The following is a 22,105-nucleotide window of genomic DNA, read 5'->3' on the forward strand; positions in this document are numbered from 1 at the left end:
AACAAAAAAAGGAGATGTCACGTGTCTTACCTTTGCGGGATTTCCAATACAACTTCCTCAGGTAGTAGGCCGCGGCGACCAACAGAAGAGCGGCGATAAAGGCACCTATTGCCGCCCCCGCCACGCTGCCAGCACCATAACAATCCGCCACATCTTGGCCGAAAACACTTGGCACCAGAACCGTCACAAAAAACAGATACAAAACACCCATGTTAAGAAAAAAACTTATTCTTTTTTCAAATCACACAGTGTAACATCACTATTATGGCACATAGACGTTCCAATTTAAGCACAGATCACATTCCTAAAGTTTGAATTCAATTTAAATCCGGAATGTCGAGTTTTTTTTTATACTCGCGGCAAAGGCGTCCGCTACATCCGGCAGCGCGGTCGACTGTGGCGCGCTTGCTACGCTCGCTCAGCGGTGAATAGGCTCTGATTGTGGGACAGAGAAGGTGTGTGGAAAACGTGTTTGGACAATCCATGTGTGCAGCGTAAGCAGGGCCATGGTTTAAACAAATATTTTTTATTAAAAAAAATATTACATGTCATTATTATCCATATCGGTTAGCTCAGCCTGGCTTAGCCCAATTCCAATATACATAATTAAAAAATATTTTGTTTTTATCACGCTTTACAACAAAAAAACACTTTATCAGAATCACACACACGTCATCATAATTAGAGCATTGTATAACCATACTAGCCTTAAATTTAAAGGAAAAAAAACACAGTAAAAAAATCACATTTCCCTCCTCCTGCCTTTCAAAAATAAAAAATGTAGTTCAAACTAAAGGTAGTCCCGCCGGCATAACACACACACCTGTGACAAGAGGCGCTCGCGCAGGTAGCACGCAAACATGCACAAAGGCACTCACACAGGCGCATCTATCTGATATCGGACCTAAGTATGCGATAATGTTGTGATGAGACAGAGTGAGTATGTAGCTTGACTTGAAAATACTACGTAGTAAGAAGACTTGGAGAACAGAAGTCAGCAGCAAGAAATAAAGTTTTTTTTTAAATTAATTAAGTTACATGTATGGTGTTTGATGGTTTTGAGATTAATTTGGAATCATAAAATCGCAAAAAGAAATAATATGTTTCCATTAAATTAAATAAAAAATAACAAGATAGCAATACCACAGAATAATAATGGCAATACCAGCAATACATATAACATTGTAAAAATAGTATTATTGTTCTGTAATTTTTCTTCTAAGTTCTTCAGGCTGACATTATAGGAAATCAGCCTCATGCCCTCAGATCACGAAATAAATCTTTTTATTTTGTGCTCAATTTCCGTGAGAACCCACGACCTTTCGCTTGTAGGGCGACTGATCTAACCACCGAGCTATGGGCAGCGCGGCAGGGATGAACCATACTTCTACCGCTTCAACGCTCACCAGATAGCGCTACTGGTTTGCACTAATGATACTATTAATAATTACCAACTCCCATAATTTTGGGAGTTTAAAAAAAAAGTAACGAAACTTAATCACTACACTTTTTTTAATTGTATTAACTGCACTTTATTTATTACTTATTACGTATTAAATTATGTTTATCTGAATAAAACATGTCATAATCAAACAAAAGTGTCTTGTAGTTTCTGAAAGTTTAATAACAGATATCAATTTTGTGGCCAAATGTTGTCTTACACACTGGCAACACCGCTTTTGACAGTCAGGAAAAATTTCGTGGATTCGGGAAATTCATCGTAATATTTTTGCCGATTTTCGTGAAGAAAAGTGGTTTTTGTTAATAATTTACTACCGGTTTGAATTCAATTGGTTAAATTACAACAAAATCAACACTGCAAAGGTGTTTTTAACGGTAAAATGGAGAACGATATATTAGATTCACTTACCGACTTGGGGTAAGTTTCACAATATTATTTTTTATTACTCTGTTATTGATTTTATTACATATTTATCTTTAAAAACATAGAATAAAACTACTAGTCGTGTTTAAAAATATATTCAACCTGCTGACTTGGCGAAATCTTTTAGAAAATGCTTTGATTTTGAGTTATAGGTTATGTCTTATATCTTAATTTTTGTTGCATAAATCAGTAGGTAAGCATTTTTCTAGAATTTTTTGATAGCATTAAGCAAAAATCATTCAATTAATTTATGAAATTAAATACCACATTGGTATATGTATATTATAATGTTTTATGAATAAATTTCTTGTGACCATCTGGTATCATTTCTAACAGCTAATATGTCTATTTACATTTTAATAACGAAAGTAAAGTCATAAATGAAGGAAAGTTACACAATTTAATAGTTTTCTGAACTTAAAATGCAGTAACTATTTAATTTGTAAACCACAAACAATACAAAATAATGTTTTTTCACAGCTACGATGGTCCTCTCTCTGACGAGGTGGCATTTTCGAAAGCTCTCGACGGTGGGCCCAAATCATTGGAGTTCACCAAACTGGTCCACATACTAGCCGAAGAACTGAAGAAGCTGTTACAACTCGAAGAGACTGTCAACATGATGACCAGCGTAGACGAGTCCAGTTCGTTTTTGCTAGAATTGAGCTCGTTTTTGAAGGAGTTGGGTTGTCCGTACAAGAAGTTGGTAGTAGGTACGTACTTGTGTAATGATTAACAAAGAAAGATATAAATAAAGTAGAAGATCTACCTTAGATTAGTGATAAGACTACCAAGAGATAGTATAGTCTGAATAATTTGAGTGGGTAATGAAAGTTTCGATCTTATTTTAACCCCTTACTTAGTAGTGCCTAATTGCCTCAATATTCTGGACTTTATTGACATGAAATAAGATTCATAATCTGAACATAGTTATTAATTATTGAAAATTATGAATAAATGCTTAAAAATGCTGCTTATTTATACAGGACATAATAACATGTATAAGACTTATGCCATATTTTCCACAGGACACATGTCAGCCCGACTTCAAAGCAAGGAGGACCGGCTTCTGCTGCTAGACTATCTGGTGTCGGAGCTGATGGCAGCAAGGATGCAACGCGTCGACTGCCCCAAGGAGAAGTCTACGTCTGGCATGGACATTATTGTGGTATGTTGCAAAGATCTGGTCTAATTTCATAATAATAATAATACTAATAAGCCCGGCAGGGCAGCTTTGTGGCGAGTTGTTGGTGAGTAGCGACACCACGGGGCCAGTTGTTAATCCGAGTGCTCCCGAGAGTCTGTCAAGACCCTCGTCTTCGGCTTGCCGAAGTGGAATCCGAGAGGATCTGCAGGACTTTCCACTCTGGCTTGCCTTAACCGTCCACCCAGAGTGGAGTCGCTAGAGCTATATGCTCCAGGGGTGGAAGTGTTAAAAGGGCATAACGCCGCGAGTAACTCCGGAGAAAGCGCAGCACACCTTTCTACACCCCTGAGCTGGCAGACGCCAATATTGCCCCTTAGTCCGGTTGGAAAACATTGGGGGAGACCTATGTCCAGCAGTGGACGTCCTATGACTAAGATGTTGATGATGATGAAATAAGTTTCCCATACATACTCTATTTATTTTATCCATAATATCAATTTATTTATTTCAGCAAGAGTCACCAACTGCGAAGAACCTGAAAGACATTCTTATAGCGTTGAAGTTTAACAAGCCTCCACCGAACATCACCCCCGAAGTGCTATTCGCTAAGTTAGAAGCCAAACTAAAGGACACCATTCAGAAAGATGGTATGTAGTATTAATCGATACATAATTCATTCATATTAAAATGTTTTTATCGTATTCAGCTAATTGATTTTGTATCGAACCCTTTATCTAGTGGTGCATTGGTTACATTAAATAAATGTAAATGAAATAATTTGACAGCACCAATCAAATGATTTACTTTTTATGAGCTGTAAAATGGTAATTCTTCTATAGAAGTTGTATACAAACAATCTGATTACACTATCACATTTTTTATAGTATAAAAAAGAATTGTTTCCACTGTATTTGAAATTCAATTTCTGATGATTTAAAAGATGAAAGTATCTCTCATCACGGTTAAAGGGTTAATAAATATAATTGAATTTATAATGACTTATCATTATCATTCAGCTAAACGAAAGGACACTGTAAAAGTTAAAGTACCAGGTATGTGCATCATCACCATCATTCAATATTGATGTTGTGAAGACTAAATGTACCTTTGTACTCACATTAGTAGATTGTGCAGATTGAGATATATTAGAATGAGAATATTTGTTGGTAGAAAAAATAGTAGAAGCATTAATTACTGTATGAATGATATACACCTAGGCTGGGCACCATCTTACTTTAACCTTCAAACATCAAAAATCTGTCAAACTCCATACAAAAAGTACCGGTTATCGAGTTACCGTTAAAGTTAGGTGGTACAACTCTGCCTTAAACTGATATTACAGGGTTTTATTTTAACACATATAAATACTTTTTCTGGAATATTTTTAAAACAAGTTATTAGTATACATTATAATAATTATGCAATTCATAATTTCAGGTGAACAGCTAGTAGGCAAGCCGTTATACAACAAGGCAATAACAGAAAAGGACTGGAAAGACATTGAGAACGTGTTCACTGAGATGTTTGAAGAGTATCGCTGCAGGAGAGAGACGCTCATCACCAGATTGGAGTGCACGATACAGAGTTTTGAGGTAAGAATAAGAATGTCTTTATTATACAGGGTGTTTGGTAAATGGGTATATGAGCCGACACTAGCCAATGTTAACATGGGCATATAAATGGTATGGTGAAGTCAGAAAATTGATATCTTCATTTTAATTATTTTTATTTTCATACAAATCGGATTTTATCAATTTTTTTTGTATGAAAATAAAAAAAATTAAAACGATGATATAAAATATCTGACTTCACCATGTCATTTATATGACCATGTTAACAGGGGGTGCGTGACAGTTTATATAAGTTTATATGATATAAATTCATTTCAATAACGTTCATATTGTATAATAAACGTATGTTATAATAACACTTGATATAATTTTTTAACATATAATGTTTACTTCATATAATAAATCATTTCTAATAATGTCATTTCATATACCAATCATAACGCATAAAGACAATTGGTATAAACCTTACTTAATCTAAGACTCATTTGATGTAATTTTGTTTAATATAAATAATATTTCATATAACCATTACATAAAATAAATATTATTTGTTATAACGACTATTTGGTATACTCTTTAATTGATATAATTTCTGATAGATATAACTTTTAGTGTTCTTCTTTAGCTTGACTTATAAATGACTTTAGTGACAAAAACGAATCGCCGTGAAACCGACTCCACGTAGTCTTGTCTGCCCTACCCCTAGAGTGTAATTTAGAAGCGCGTAGGCACGGAGGGGCGAGGCGGCCCGCGGGCTGAGGAGCAGGTGGCTGGAAGCGAGGCGCCGCGGCTGAGGCTGGCCGGCGAAGCCGGCCAGCAAGCCGAAGACGCGGTGTCGAGCGAAAGCCATCTGCGACGATTAGCACGCGAGGTACCGCCAGAGACCCGCAGTGCCGGAGCCGTGACAGAAGTCTCAAGTTTTTAGTCAAATTTGCATGCTGCATGCCTGCATGCCTGCTTGCTTGCTTGCTTGCTTGCTTGCCTGCTTGCTTGCCTGCTTGCTAGCTTGCTTGCTAGCTTGCTTGCTAGCTTGCTTGCTTGCTAGCTTGCTTGCCAGGTTGCTTGCTTGCTCGCTTGCTTGCTTGCTCGTTTGCTAGCTTGCTTGTTTGCTTGCTTGCTTGCTGCATGCAATGCTTATTATAACAATTGAACTATACAGGGTGTTAGGTAAATGGGTATATGAGCCGACACTAGCCCATGTTAACATGGGCATATAAATGGTATGGTGAAGTCAGAAATTTGATATCATCACTTTAATTTTTTTAATTTTCATACAAAATATTTTTTTTTAAATCAGATATGTATGAAAATTAAAATAATTAAAATGAAGATATTAATTTTCTGACTTCACCATACCATTTATATGCCCATGTTAACATGGGCTAGTGTCGGCTCATATACCCATTTACCTAACACCCTGTATATAAAATTATTGTTATATGATTTAAGTTTTATAGGAAAAGAAGAATGTTATCTCATTTGATTGTTCGACATTTTATTTTTATATGATTTGAATGTTATTTGTTTTAAATAGTATACATTGTAAGTTTTATAGAAAATATTCATTATATCAAACCATTTTATATCAGTTGTAAGTTATTTGTCTAAAAATTAGTCGTTTTAAAATTATATTATTCGTTTATTATAGTAAATGATTATTATATTAAATGATTTTATATAATTTGATGTTATATCCTCTAAGTATTATATGATATGTAGTTATATCATACATTACACACCCGTTAACAGGGGCTAGTGTCGGCTTATATACCCATTTACCTAACACTCTGTATATAAAAGAAAGTCGTGTTAGTTACTCCACTTATAACTCGAGAACGGCTGAACCGATTTAGCTGAAAATTGTCAGGGAGGTAGTTTAGAGCCAGGAGAAGGACATAGGATACTTTTTATCCCGTTCGAAATAAAAAAAAGTCTGCTTATTTATTGCCATTAAGGCGGAACAAAGTTCGCCGGGTCAGCTAGTTATACATCTAGGTATACAAAGCAAGAGTAAGTAAACATAAAAAATAAATAAAAATATATGCTGAATAGGCGCCCGCTCAGCAATAATCGCGACATGACACAAACGTCAAAGTCAAAGTCAAAATTTCTTTATTTGTTTGGACTAATAAATAGTTCTTACAAATCGTCATTTTGCTCTTAAGGAGCCTCTACATGTCTCATAATCTTTTTACCCTACCAGCGCTTCGAGACCAACATTTGGCAAGTGCTGAGAAGAAGCGCCGCAACAAACTCAGTCACCACTGTCTGCCGGTTAATATAAATAAATAGAAATAGTAGTAGTAGGTACATTCGATTCAGGAGCAGTTCACTGAATTTACCATGCATTCTTGTATGGTGTATCTTATAAGAATGGGTATACAAGATTGCGTGGTATATTAAACAAGGTAGTGACGTGCTAATATCTAGACTTACATATTAAGATACTAGTAGAAATGACTCGCATACATAAATTTGAATAACTTGGATTGACCGGTCCCCGAAAGCAGCGCCTGTTCACAGACCTGACGAGTGAACCAGCCATCGCTTCACTCGACCATATTAGAGGGAATGTAACGACCCGCCTCACTACGCCACCACCCCAGAGACATTTTAGTGAGAATGACAATTCCAAGTTATCTCTTTAAAATAAAAAACTAATAATAAAGCTAAGTAACAGTCCAGATTGAGAAGCATGACACTATAACATTTGAGAAATTATTATGAGTTTATACATTACTTTTCATTTTAATTCTTTTTATCTCGTTCGTCATGCCGAGAAGCTGGTTCTGAGCGGGAACCAATGCGTGATGAGGATTGCGCGCCCTTCTGGTCGAGACCTGTGGCCGAGACGGTTTGATCAGACAGTGTCAGACAGGTTATAGGCAAGTTACAGTCTGATGTCACAGTGAGCCATTCTGGGAGTGGGTAGTCAATGCGAAAAAACGCTCAACGGTTGGAATGTGCAGGTGTCAAAATGTCCATATGGACCGGCTGTTAGTGTGGCAAAAAGTATGAACGTCGAAATGAGCAATGGTTAAAATAATCTGAAGTTAAAATGTCTTCGGGTTTATTCGAACAAGCGTCTTATTGTGTAATAGTTAACGTGAAAACGTGTTTAAATGCATCAAGGTAAAAATGACCAAACAATCTCTATATTGACTGGACTACAAGAACATTGAACATTTTGACATTTAATTTTATTAATTTAATCATGAGCAAATTAATTTAATCAGTTGATCATTTTATCTATCACACCTTTTGTTGTACTTGTATTTTGTGATGTGTACCATTTGTCACTAAAGCACTGTAACCATGGTAATGATGTACATTTTAACACTGGGACTTTTTGAAGTTCATACTTTTTGCCACACTAACAGCCGGTCCGTATGGACATTTTGACACCTGCACATTCCAACCGTTGAGCGTTTTTTTCGCATTGACTACCCACTCCCAGAATGCAGTGAGCTAGGTCAGTCTACTGGCCATAAGGGCGCGCAATAGGGGGCGTTGTAGTCGCCAGGTGAGCACTTACACTCGTTCGTTCGTTTGTTTCCATCCGTCGGTCCATCTAGTGCATTGGTTCCCAAAGTAAGTGGTAAAATAAAGTTATTTCACTCTTTAAAAAATGGTGGATTATAATGAACATTTATTTTCTAGTGGTCCGATCGCCTCAAAACCAAGAAAGACGTCATCCAATCCACGTACCGTCCGAAACGCGAGCAGCTCAAAGTCAAGCCGGACGTCCGGCTGTCCGACTTCCTAGCCGCCCGGACATCGCTGCTTCAAGTTGAGAAAACCTCCAGCGTATCTGTCCGGAAGAACACGAGAAGTGATGTCAATAAAGTTGTCATAGGACAGGTAAGATTTACCAGACTCAATAAGTCAACAAGCTAGATGAAATTTCAATTATTTGTCAGACAGATAATTAGAAAATATTAGACTCGTATTTTTTATTTTCTTTCATTTAAATATTAACAGTGCTACATCGAGTTGAAATGTCGTGTGACGTCACTTGCGTAGATTTTTTACTCAAAAGTGACGTCACGCGACTTTCAACTCAATATAATACTGTAATGATTCGACTATAAAAAAAATACGTGTCCGTCTGACGGACTAAATAGAATTTCAATTTCATTACCCAGTCATCATTCCAATTTCTTTTTTATTTCTATAATATACTAGCGGCCGCCCGCGACTTCGTACGCGTGAATCCCGTTTTTCCCGCTAATTCCCGTTCCCGTGGGAATTTCGGAAATTCCTTTCTTAGTGCACCTCTACGGTACCTAAGCTACGTCCCTTCCAAATTTCAAGTGCCTACGTTTAGCCGTTTAGGCTGTGCGTTGATCTGTCAGTCAGTCAGTCAGTTTCTCCTTTTATATATTTAGATAATTTATTATAGAGGTAAAGTTAACATTTACAAAAATAAATCTATTGTTCTAGGTTCCCGACAGAGGCGGGAGGCCAAACGAACAACAGCCTCCACCGCCGGAAATGCCTTCGTGGCAACAGCGGACTGCGGGACCTCAGGTATACGGGACTCCTCATCATCATCATCATCTTCTTCCTACTAATATGATGACAGAATTTAAGGATTTACCCCTGGAAGGCACCCACGGTGAAGAATCTAGACCGCTCTTTCCCGCGTATTCTGGAGACAAAGTATGCCAAAAGTCAGATTCAAAGGACCTTGCCAAACTCGTACAAATACCGACCGCTTCACCGAGTGATCTTCCGACCGCTTCACCGAGTGACCTAAAGACCGCTTCACCGAGTGACCTAAAGACCGCTTCACCGAGTGACCTAACGACCGCTTCACCGAGTGACTTACCGACCGCTTCACCGAGTGACCTAACGACCGCTTCACCGAGTGACTTACCGACCGCTTCACCGAGTGACTTACCGAACGCTTCACCAAGTGACTTACCGACCGCTTCACTGAGTGACTTAACGACCGCTTCTCCAAGTGACTTACCGACCGCTTCTCCAAGTGACTTACCGACCGCTTCACGGAGTGACTTACCGAACGCTTCACCAAGTGACTTACCGACCGCTTCACTGAGTGACTTAACGACCGCTTCACCGAGTGACCTAACGACCGCTTCACCGAGTGACTTACCGACCGCTTCACCGAGTGACACCGTAATACCACTGCAACCGTGGACCGTTGTACTACAAAAACGCCCTAAAAAGGGTACAAAGCAAAAGGGCCGACCGGAACGCAGTCGCAACAGCCGCGCGAGACGGAAGGCCCGCAGATTAGAGAAGCAAATCGCAATCGCAGCGGAAACGCAGCGCGAATTGCCTTCCACCTCTAAGGTGTTGAAGGCACAAAGTGTCATGATACCACCACCACATATTCCCTCCATTTCCAAGGTTGCTACTATGGTACAAAGTGTCATGATTCCTTCACCATATATGCCATCCACTTCTAAGGTGTCGGCTCAGACACAAAGTCTCGTGAAACCACCATCACCAGAGCATATCCCATCCAGCTTCAAAGTACCACTACCGACCCCCATCTCTAAAGTGTATACTGAGGCACAAAGTATCATGAAAGCATCACCATCATCAGAGCATATCCTGTCCACCACAAAATTACCACCAGCATCACCAGAGCATATGCCTTCGACTTCCAAGTTACCACCATCACCACCACGACCCAAGCCCATCTCTAATGTGTCGACTGAGGCACAAAGTGTCATGATTCCTCCACCACCAGAGCATATCCCTTTCAGCTCCAAGTTAGCACCAACTACGCCTATCTCTAATGTGTCGACTGAGGCACAAAATGTCATTATACCACCACCACCAGAGCATGTGCCTTCCACCTCCAAATTACCACCACCTATGCCCATTTCTAAGGTGTCGACTAAGGCACAAAGTGTCATGATACCTCCACCAACAGACCATATGCCTTCCACCTCCAAATTACCACCACCACCGACCTTATCTAGCCAGTCAAAGAGACAAACTCCGAGAGGGCATCGCGGTCGGCGGACGGCTTTGGCGACCCCTGAAAAGCAACCTGGGATTGTGCCTTCCAAAAAGCGCCCTCGACTTGAAACCAAGTCTCCCGAGGAAGCCAAACGCACGAAAACCACCGCGAATCCTAAACGGACGGTGATAGATCAGAGTCAATTGGAACTGCAAATAGCAGTCACCACCGTCCCGCAAGAATCGCTTTCTTCGAGCCAGGCAAGACAACTTCAGGATGCCGTCGAAGATAGCATCTTGCAAGTAGTCCTGTCTCCGTCTCAGACCGTTCTAGCTCCATCTTTCCGCGGGCGCCCCTATCTCTTCCAAGGGGCCTTAGCGATGTGGTGCGAGAATGATTACACTCGCGACTGGCTAGAAAACGCTTTGAAATCCATACCATCTCCCATCCCTGATACCACTTTAGTAGTCGTGAAACTTTCAGACTTGAAGAGGAAGATCAGAGCCGGTCTTCTTTTGCATACCTTTATCACCGACGCGGCGATGATTCAGAAAGTCCTTTGCTCCCAGAACCCTTGGTACCAGGTCGATACCTGGCAATGCTTGAGTATGTCGGTGAAGGAAGGTGATGGTCATAGGCATTTACCCCCCAAATACAAGGAGGTATATATGACCTTGGGGATTCCTGAAGAGCAGAAACAGGCTATATTAGACAGAGGCCGGCGGGTGTCTCATTTATCGGGAGGCGGATACATCCGCTTCCTTGGCAAGGAAGAAGAGGCCACCAACACCAACAGAGAAGTGAAGAATTCAACAGAATCGTCCATCTCAGCTCCCCATCAGGGTCAGAGCAAGATGGAGTATTAAGGCTTGGTATTTCTGCTAAAGTAGGTATTTCGCGCTGTCAAAATCTGCGCGCGCAATACTTCGCCGAAGACAGCGCGCCAAAGAGCTCTCGCGGCTACACAGTATAGAAATACGCAGTTTAGAAATACGCAGTTGGTTAGGTTAGGTTGACTTCCTTCCGTTCAAGCGTCACACTCACAGCACTTTGTAATACAAATCATATCCAAGTGATACAAATTAAAACAACTTTCAAAATTTTTGGGAATATATTTTAGAATCGAATAAATATAGAATATAACTGCCAAAGTAAACACGGTTCAAAGAGGCGTGGCGTCACCCGACCTTCCGGAAGTTCCGCGCCGGCTAAAAGAATTTCAAGATTACGTCACCCGACCTATCGGTAGATCCTCGGGAGCTTGAGCGATTGGAAAAACATTTTATGATCAGTTATGTTACTCGTAGTAGCGATTATTTAGAGCTTGGATAATAAATTATAGTTGTTGCAATTCACAAAGCTTTGCATGTGGTTAATTACATTAATCAGTACACGCATCAATTTTGTTCAGTCTTATTGTTTATTAATAAATAAAAATATCATACTAAAATTGCATACATATTTGTTTGTATTTGTCTGGGTGTTTTCTTTCCATAATTTATGTATAACGTATGTACGGGGCTCTGTATCGAAAATCACTATGAGCAATAAGCATCACACACGGTTACCTGGAGTGCATTACCGCAGCAAAAAGCTTGCCATCTTAAATGAACGGTATAATATCGAGGTTTCGTCAGTACAGTTGCGAACGAAGGTGTTTGTGTAGTGTAGTTGAGTTGAGAGGTCAGATTATTGAAATAATAAAACGAACATTTTATTTTTTAAATACATTTTAAAAATAATTTAGGTACATTACAGATAACAATGAGAGGATGACATTGCAAGGTGGTGCCAGTCCAGTCTTAAATCCGTTGATATATGCTGCATCTGCCATGTTTTTGGCTAAAAGATTCTTCTATCTTGCAGTTTAGACTTTTATTACAGACCTCAGACAGTATTTTTGGAAAACTTTTACGCATGGTGGAGGAAGGGACGCTCTAGAGACTCAAGTCTAGAAGGAGTCACATGAACTCCAAGTTTTAAATCCGTTGACATCTGCTGCATCTGCCATCTTTTTGGCTAGAAGATTCTTCTATCTTGCAGCTTAGACCTTTAGCTACAGACCTTAGACAGTATTTTTGTGAAAATTCTTACTCATGGTGGAGGAAGGGACGCTCTAGAGACTCAAGTCTACAAGGAGTCATATGAACTCCAGTTTTAAATCCGTTGACATCTGCTGCATCTGCCATCTTTTTGGCTAGAAGATTCTTCTATCTTACAGCTTAGACCTTTAGCTACAGAACTTAGACAGTATTTTTAATTATTTATTTGTGTCAGTGTGCTCTTCTAAAGAGTGTAAGACGATTGTCTATGTAGGTACTATTAAAATGTAATTTTAACTCATTGGTTTTGTCTCATATTTGAGGAATGTACTATGTATCATGAGTAGAGTCTTCATTTAAAAGGATGCGAACGATTTAAATTTCAATAGGTAGACAAAATTGATAATTTTTAATTATCAAAAATTTAAGCTTACTCCAGTAACACTGATATTATTATACTGTGACTCATCAAAGTCATCATTGTCAAAAATATTGACAAATCGCGAACTGTCACGGCCATAAAACTGACACGCGTCCGTCCTCCGTAAGCGCCACCGCGCGACTGATTGAGATTGTCCAAGCCGTCATGGACGATTTTTTCCACATTTTTTAACATAGTAACTAAATAAGACGCAATATAAAAATTTCATCCGTTAAAAGCCCTCAAGTTATTTCTGAACTTTAGTTTAGTAAAAGATTTAGAATCTCAAATCGCTTATTTTAAAAATAAAACCATAAATAGAAAACGAATAGAGGTAACTTTGGGAATTTATTCTATCGAGTCAACTTCATCAAATCGTGTTTCCATCCGTTAATAGCCCTCGAAAATATCCTCAACTATGCCCAATAAAAATCTTAGCCTTTAATTTTACTGTTTAGTACCTCAAAAATGAAAAATGAAAACCTCATTTTCGCCATTTTCTCTGCTACCCGGCCTTAACTCTCCTAACCTAAACGTAATCTTAACCAACTTCCAGCAATCGCGCCGGCGATTAGCTTTAGTGCTGGAAGGCTAACAACAGAACCGTCCAAGAGCCATGGATCAGAAACAAAATCTGCGGCCTAAACAACACAGGGGGTGAAATACTTGTAAATACCAATCACCAGTAGGGCACATAGCTCGTAGAGACGATGGCCGTTGGGGCAGAGAAGTTTTCGAGTGGCGACCACGGGCGGAAGACGTAGCGTGGGCAGGCCTCCCACTAGGTGGATCGACGATCTGGTGAAGGTTCCCGCGGGCAGCGCAGGACCGGTCGTTAGAGAAATCCTTGGGTGAGGCCTGTGTCTAGCAGTGGACGTCATTTGGCTGAAACGAACGAACGCAATCACCAACTTGACTACTAGAAGCTTGCAGCGGCCAAGACAGGTCACTCGCTTTGTGTTGTGATCAGGGTTGGTTGGAGTAGGAAGATAAATCACAAATCTCGCACAGTGGCCCAATCGAGAGGCTAAGTGCGATTTGATTGCACTACTAATCATCAGGGATAAGAAGAGGGAGGAGAAATTAGACCAGGTATTTCTATGTCATCATCATCAGGTCATTTCGTCTCCACTGTAGGAATTAAAACTCTGTCTTATACATAGTGGAATTTTGTAATGTCACCTGGAGGGAAAGTACTCTAAATATTGTAGATAGAAAAAAATTCTCAAAGAAAACATTCCTTTATTTTTTAAAAGAAATAGAACTGCATTCAAAGATTTCCAAAAATTTGCTTGCTACACCCTGGAATCGAACCAACTAAAATCTGTTAAAAATTACACCCTGTATTTTTATTGCATCGATCGTTAGGGTTAAGTATAAGGATGAAATCTCTCTAACAAACTTGATAACTTGTTTGTTTTCCTAACAATAAAATAAAAAAATAAAATAAAATAAATCAAATGAAAGGAAAACCATGAAATCTTAAATTATCTTAATTATTTACAGAAAATTGTATGGTATGGTAGTGAATTTTCGAAAAATTCTCGAAAATATATGAATGCTTTTCAAAAATAAAGGAATGTTTTCTTTCAGTAAAATGTTCTATCTACAGTATTAAGAGTACTTTTCCTCCAGGTGGCATTACAAAATTCCACCCTGTATACCAGAGGCAAATGGAGGATTTGGTCTACAACCCCCCTTTCTGGTCGGATGGTTTAGGAAGGCCCCTTAGGCCCGGAATCCACCAAGGCGGAGCAGAACGGATAATCTTTTTTTTTTTATAAAAAGTCATATAACTCATTTATTTTTGTAAATAGGCTTTTAAAAAGCACTTTTACACGACCCAGTATTAACCCTACCACTGCTTCGGGACAATAAATGGGACAGTGCTGAGAAGAAGCAGCGCAAGAAACTCAGTCACTATTGTCAGCCTCCTTTTCAAGGGTTTACAGTCTTTAAAATATACATAGTCATAAGTATTGACTTGAATTACCTTGGACTTAATATTACTTGAATAACCAATCAGATTTCATTATTTCCATTTCTCTTCTCCGCTTTGTTCCGCTCCGCTCCGTCTTGGTGGAAACCAGATCTTAATCGCCACAGTGGGTGAAGCGGACCTATTTTTGAAACAAAACCACCATACAAAACTTAACTATTTATTTATTTGTTACATGAATCTCAAAGGGACAGGACAGCACGGTAACTAATTATGTTCACCGCTTGCTTTGTATATTACTTATTATCCACTAGCTTTTGCCCGCGGCTTCGCCCGCGTGCTATAGTCAGAGAAAGACTGACTTGGTGCTTTTCGTTGTAATTTGGCAAATTAACTCGATGTCGTCATGATTTACTATAAAATAGAATATAGTGATTAATTACAATATAATTACGCGCGAGCGATAAGGATGGGTAGCTTGGGGTCATTGGACAAAATTCTACGTGCTCACGGGCCAAGCTTTATTCAAATGCAATCTCCAAAAGGCTGTAAAAAATAGCTCAGGTATTTTTTTTCGTTTGAAACTTCCATCTTGGAAAAGTTGTTGTATTTGAGCAGTAGAATCAAACCTTTTTTTATATATCCGTCATTTTGTTGACCAATGGGGTCAATCTGTATACAGGGTGTCCCAAAATTAACACGTCACACTGACACCAGAGGCTTAATAGACACCGAACAAGCCTATGTCCATAGAAAAGTTTAATGATGATTGCTTTGATATAATAAGACGAATATGCAATTTTAGTGATTTTTCAAAATGGACAATGTTCTTGATTCATGTGTCTCATCAGGCCCATCTATGTCCAGTGTCAGTGTGACGTGCCAATTTTGAGACAGCCTGTATTTTTGTTATGTGTATAGGGCGGTCGAGGCGGCGGTCGCGGTGGCGGCGGCGGGCGCGGTGGCGGTCGCGGCGGCGGTCGCGTTCAAGGCGGCTACAGCCAGGCTACTGGTGATGGCAGGTAAGAAGATTCTTTTTAAAGGGTTAGTCCCAACGGCCCCGGTGGATCTGCCCCGTCAACGGGGCGGATGGGAAAAAGTGTTTCAACGACCCCGGTAGTCATAGTCTTAGCGTTCAACGGGGTGGATGGAACACATCAAGTGTCAACCACCCCGGTATATCGTTTAACGGGGCGGATGGATCAAATCAAGTTTCAACCACCCCGGTATTTCACTAAACGTGAAGGATGACACAGATCTAAAAGGTTCCACCTCGGTATTACATACCGAAAATAAAACCTGTTAATAAAATAAAATAAATAATGTAAATAATAATCAGTTTTATTTAACAGTCACCGTTTAAAAAATCTTCAGCATAAAAGTAAGTTTGATTGTCACAAAATATTATGGTCATAAACCTATAGATTACGTTTAGAATCACAGATGCGCAATTGCATTAATCAGTCAATATTAATAACACTCTAATAGTCTAATTTGATAAAAAGTAACTCTAAAACTCCTCACTAACAAAATATAATAACAAGGAAATCTAAAATTGTTACAAAATATAATTATTATTTAAGAATCACAGATACGTAGTTACATTAATCAGGTGTTGATTAACAATAGAACTTAAACTACTACTTAAATAAATCATTAATAAAGCTTAATAAAACTATTAAAAAAGCAACCGAATATCATAGAGTTGTTAAACATACTGCTCAGCGACGCATATGAAAATAGATGAATTTCATATATTTTCATATGTACACTTTAACGTGACTCACACTGTATAAAGAGGGATTCGAGATCAAACAGAATGTATTTTCACGAGCTTAAGTTTTCTAAGAGACAGGTCAAAAATTAAGAACAAAAATGACAATAACACAGAGAAATTAGTTTTTACAAATTACGAAAGCCGAAAGAGTGTAAAGGTGGAAGGAAGATCGTTCGCAACATCACATGTTGGTTGCTCTTATAGACAATATTTATGACTTTAAATGTTATAAATAATTACATTATGTTTATCGTATTTTATTAAAAATAAACTTTAGGAATATAAAAATTATGTTTTTTACATTTATGATTATTTAAAATATGGTATTGAAAATTAGAGAAAGTAATTATTATGCCTAAGAAAACTATGCATATCAAAGTTTATGCGAAAAAACTGTATGCAAATACTGTTATGCCAAACTAAATTATGATGAAAAATGTTATGCGTCCGAGAGGGCACCCCATTTGGCCATTCAAAAATTCCTTTGTTTTTTCTATAATAAAGTCGTCCCAAAGTAAAGATTACACTGCTGAGATGCTGACAGATTTTCTACTTGTTTTGAAATCTCTTCATAATAGGAGGCGTCGCTGAGCAGTATGTTTAACAACTCTATGATATTCGGTTGCTTTTTTTAATAGTTTTATTAAGCTTTTTTAATAGTAGTAGTTTAAGTTCTATTGTTAATCAACACCTGATTAATGTAACTACATATCTGTGATTCTTAAATAATAATTATATTTTGTAACAATTTTAGATTTCCTTGTTATTATATTTTGTTTTAAAATGTACCCATTGTTATGAAATAAATTGTTTATTTGTTTATGTTTATTATTTATTATGAGGAGTTTTAGAGTTACTTTTTATCAAATTAGACTATTAGAGTGTTATTAATATTGACTGATTAATGCAATTGCGCATCTGTGATTCTAAACGTAATCTATAGGTTTATGACCATAATATTTTGTGACAATCAAACTTACTTTTATGCTGAAGATTTTTTAAACGGTGACTGTTAAATAAAACTGATTATTATTTACATTATTTATTTTATTTTATTAACAGGTTTTATTTTCAGTATGTAATACCGAGGTGGAACCTTTTAGATCTGTGTCATCCTTCACGTTTAGTTAAATACCGGGGTGGTTGAAACTTGATTTGATCCATCCGCCTCGTTAAACGATATACCGGGGTGGTTGACACTTGATGTGTTCCATCCACCCCGTTGAGCGCTAAGACTATGACTACCGGGGTCGTTGAAACACTTTTTCCCATCCGCCCCGTTGACGGGGCAGATCCACCGGGGCCGTTGGGACTAACCCTTTTTAAAGCATTTATGTAAAGATTTCAATATGGCCGCTTCATGATGGCGGATTACAATTTATTCTTAAACTCATCAATATGGGTGAAAGAGTTAAAAAATAAATTGTAAATAAAAAAACATAGTTAAATTTTATTAGTCTGCGTTATTGTATTGCGGCCTACGCATAGCAAGTGTGAAATTAATAATGTAATTTTTCATTGCTTGAATGTTTATTAAATAACTTACAATTTTATTTAATGTAAGTATGATAGATGATCCCCTCGCTTCCCTTGATATACCACTTTACTGAGACCTCACGCGACTTTATAATAGAATCTCATTAAATAGAAGGCACTATTTTGTTCATTTGCCTACACTCATGCACGTTAAAAAAACATTATTATTCAGCTAAATACAAAATGTTTTTATTCACATTACAGACCACAGACAAGTCCGGCAGTTCCAAACCAAAACCGCAACTACCAGACCTACGAAGTACCACCAGGCGGTTACCAGAACCACAACCAGAACTCTGGCGGTTACCAGAATCATAGCCAGAACTCTGCCGGTTACGACAGGCAGAACTCTGGCGGTTTCGACAGGCAGAACTCTGGTGGTTACAACCAGAATCACGGTGGTTATGATAGAAGAAACTCTGGTGGTCACGGAGGATATGCCCAGTCTCAGAGTTACGATAGCATGGGGAGTTACAACCAGGGTTACAGTCAAGGTGAGAAGCAAATTATTATTTACTTATGAAACTTATTGTACACCACACAAGACAAAAAAAAGAAAAATACCTACGATTTTTTCTTCAATATTCATAAGTTACATTTCGGTAATTGAGGTCCCTTTTTTAGTAAGAGTCAATTTCCAAATAAAAAAACTGCATTGTTTTAGCTGACTCTTGACTGGTGCAACGAGCCAATAATATAGGGTGTGTATTTTTTGGCTAGAATAATTAATTTCCAAACATTTTACGATGCAGTTTTACTTCTTACCAAAATCAATGACTCGTTCCATTTTTACCATTTATCAATGGACAAAGTTACAAGAGTTATAAATTTTAGAAAGAAAGAAGCTAAAAACTTTCTTTGACAACAAAATATTAGCGCACAAGCACTTACATCATTAAGAAAAAAAAGGTTGTCAAAAAGGTTATCCATTCAGAAATTCAGTATCATCAGTATATATTTTACTTCCACTCAAATTTAAACTTTATAGGTGGTGGCGGAGGCTACAACAAAGGCTACCAAGGCCAAGGACAGGGCTACCAAGGCCAAGGACAGGGGTACCAGGGCCAAGGACAGGGCTACCAGGGCCAAAGGGGTCGCGGCGGCTACCGCGGGCGCCGTTGATATTACCCCCCTAGGCTGGGGGACAAGATAAGATAGTATATGTTGACTTTTTCAGTTGCTAGTTGATTCTTATAGGAAATATAGGGTGTGCAGGGAAGTGAGGTTTTTCTTCTGTCGAATTATACAGTTGTTGAAACTACGTATGATTAAACTTGAAAACGACAAATTTTACCACCACTAAATGAGATTCCTCAATTTGTTTTTAGTAATTTGTACAGCAGAACATAACATAAACAGCTGATGATTACCATAGTTTCAACATTTTACTTGTTCTGCAAACACCCGGTATAGAAATGTACACGTACACACACAAGTAAAGCTCACTCGCCTTCGTGAGTTGCAAGAACCATACATGTTTGTGATTAATGAAACTAAAAGTTGTGAATCTATATTTCCTATGAGATCAACGTGATAAACAATGTTTTCTCAGGATTCGTGAGAAGAAATTTATCTAAATTAAATCATAATAGAAATATGCATATTTTTATTCAAATTTTAATTGAAACTTAATTGATTAAGTTACGTAATAAGATAAAGGTAATTCTTCCACAGTTGAATAATACAAGTTATTTTTAGATAAAATTTCTTCTCATTTATAATTAATTATGTTTAATAATATACAGCAGCTTTATTTAGTCCAAAGCGACGTACTAAACGCTTCTAGCGCTCACTAGTTGGCGCCATTGGCGAGTGACACGCCTTACTCGAATTGGCGCCAATTGTTGAGCGCAAACTCTAAAAAAAATAAAAAGTGATAAAAAGAATTTTGAATTAGGTCAATATTTATCGTGTATTTGTGATTGTGACTTAGATAATGCATAGGACTTGTACTAAATTATTTATAAAATTGTCGTGTATGCAAAATAGCAAGGATGTAGCTATTTATAATGTTAACGCCAATAAAAAACAACTGGCATTCAAATCTGTCTATGTCCCTAGAAATCTAGATAAATGGCGTGGTTCCTTAAAACTGATACCCATTGAACCCAGGTTAAGAAACTCTATAACTTGAGATCTCCTAGCTAGATGACTGTAAGACGATGATATCCCTGTATTACAAAATGTATTAGTAGGTGTTTGTCATCATAACTTTTAAACTAATAATAAAGCAATATTCATCGAATGTGTGCCTATATCTACATTTGTTTATTTTCATTATATTACTTTTTATTTATATCCGGAAATATGCGCTTAGTTGGCGACATTGTACCAGGAACTCTTACGGTACTACTTCGGTAGCCATAATAATTTCATGTTAGCAATAATTATATCTAATGAAAATCTACACTCAGCTTAGTTGCTCTCTGACAAATAGCTAACAGATAGGTAGATAGCCAAGTTGTTTGTAGCTAAATAATTGGTGTTATTTACTCGTTCTCATAAATAGTAACAAGTTTTTTTCATGTTATTCTATAATTAATTCTTAATCTAGACACCAATGTTTATTCTAGTTCCTTTCATCCACGAAGACGCGCCCCGCCAATTTTTGGCCGAGGGAAGCGCGGGGTGCGTGGAGTTTGATCCGAGCAATCCGAGCGTCATTATTGTAGTGTGCGTGTGCACTCATGGATAATTTAGCGTGTACCGATAACACTCAGACATTAGCGGAAGAATGGTGGGGCGCGTCTTCGTGAATGAAACGATTTATGTTATTGTAAAACTACTACTAAATCAAACATTTTTAACTCGATCCTCGCCTTTCTCTGAAATTAATATAGGGATAGATTTTAAAGAAGTGTGTCCAACTTCAATTGATAAACTAACTTTTAGTAACTATACCATTAAGCTGAATACTACAATTATAGTGCAGTAATGAGGGCTTAGTAAATACGACAATTTCCCTCAGCAGTTGGTGCCATGGTAGAGTCATCATCATCATCATTTCAGCCATAGGACTTGATAGGACGTCCACTGCTGAACATAGTCCTCCCCCAATGCTTTCCATCTTGATCGATTGGTAGCGGCCTGCGTCCAGCGCTTCCCTGCTACCTTTATAATGTCGTCGGTCCACCTTGCGGGTGGACGTTTCATGCTGCGTTTTCCGGTACGCGGACTCCATTCCAGAACCTTGCTGCCCCATCGGCCGTCAGTTCTGCGTACTATGTGCCCTGCCCATTGCCACTTCAGCTTGCTAATCCGTCGGGCTATGTCAGCGACTTTAGTTCGATTACGGATCTCCTCATTTCTGTATCATGGTAGAGTAAGTTCCTGTTATTCGCCAGAAGTGGCGCCAACTGATGAGCGCAATTAAGGATACCCTATAATGACTTTTTTCTGTCCCATGTCATTCAAGGAGAAAATGTATAGATTAATTTCTTGCTTAGAAAATAGATGGTAACAAAAAATATTTTATATAACACAGTGCCACTGTAACATTAGTTCTGGAGTAACACGTTAAAAGTAAGGTTAGCAAATTAATTCATGTACTACTTCCAAGCCTTAATGAAGCAATGTAAAAGTAAATAGTTGATGTAATAAATAAGCTCTACTAATAGTGAATATTATTAATATAATAACTGTTGATGAATATTGTTTTTAATATTTTGCGATGTTCGTCTTTTTATTGTGTATATTTATTTATAATTAATTACGGTTTATTTAAACATCGCAAAATGTTCTCTCATGTCACTGTTACAATACTTTGAAGTATGGAATTTGAATGAACTCCGTATGGATCTTATTTACTTAAATATACATTTTTGCAATTTATTTACGTTATTTTATTTC

At 38.0% G+C, this 22,105-nt stretch overlaps 3 protein-coding genes across 3 annotated transcripts in view; 2 read left to right on the forward strand and 1 right to left on the reverse strand.

Annotated features, from left to right (window-relative positions):
- The window catches only part of LOC135084461 (uncharacterized), a 71,866-nt gene extending 71,437 nt beyond the window's left edge, over window positions 1–429 (reverse strand). Inside the window, exon 1 of the mRNA XM_063979239.1 lies at window positions 31–429. Within this exon, the coding sequence (XP_063835309.1) occupies window positions 31–211 (181 nt within the window). The 5' untranslated portion in view covers window positions 212–429. The remainder of the gene's footprint in view (window positions 1–30) is intronic.
- Window positions 430–1,690: 1,261 nt separating this feature from the next.
- LOC135084466 (protein FAM98A) lies at window positions 1,691–22,087 on the forward strand. Its single transcript, XM_063979246.1, has 10 exons — window positions 1,691–1,879; window positions 2,366–2,598; window positions 2,914–3,053; window positions 3,544–3,679; window positions 4,470–4,624; window positions 8,264–8,464; window positions 9,047–9,133; window positions 15,865–15,965; window positions 18,461–18,750; window positions 19,245–22,087. Exons 1-10 carry the CDS (start codon window positions 1,842–1,844, stop codon window positions 19,376–19,378), a joined length of 1,515 nt encoding a protein of 504 aa, XP_063835316.1. The 5' UTR covers window positions 1,691–1,841; the 3' UTR covers window positions 19,379–22,087.
- Window positions 9,150–12,318, forward strand: LOC135084463 (mucin-5AC-like). Its single transcript, XM_063979243.1, has one exon. The coding sequence runs from the start codon at window positions 9,179–9,181 to the stop codon at window positions 11,405–11,407; it is 2,229 nt and encodes a 742-aa protein (XP_063835313.1). The 5' UTR covers window positions 9,150–9,178; the 3' UTR covers window positions 11,408–12,318.
- Window positions 22,088–22,105: the final 18 nt, after the last annotated feature.

This window comes from Ostrinia nubilalis, chromosome 26, assembly GCF_963855985.1.
Source record: "Ostrinia nubilalis chromosome 26, ilOstNubi1.1, whole genome shotgun sequence".
Classification (NCBI taxonomy): domain Eukaryota; kingdom Metazoa; phylum Arthropoda; class Insecta; order Lepidoptera; family Crambidae; genus Ostrinia; species Ostrinia nubilalis.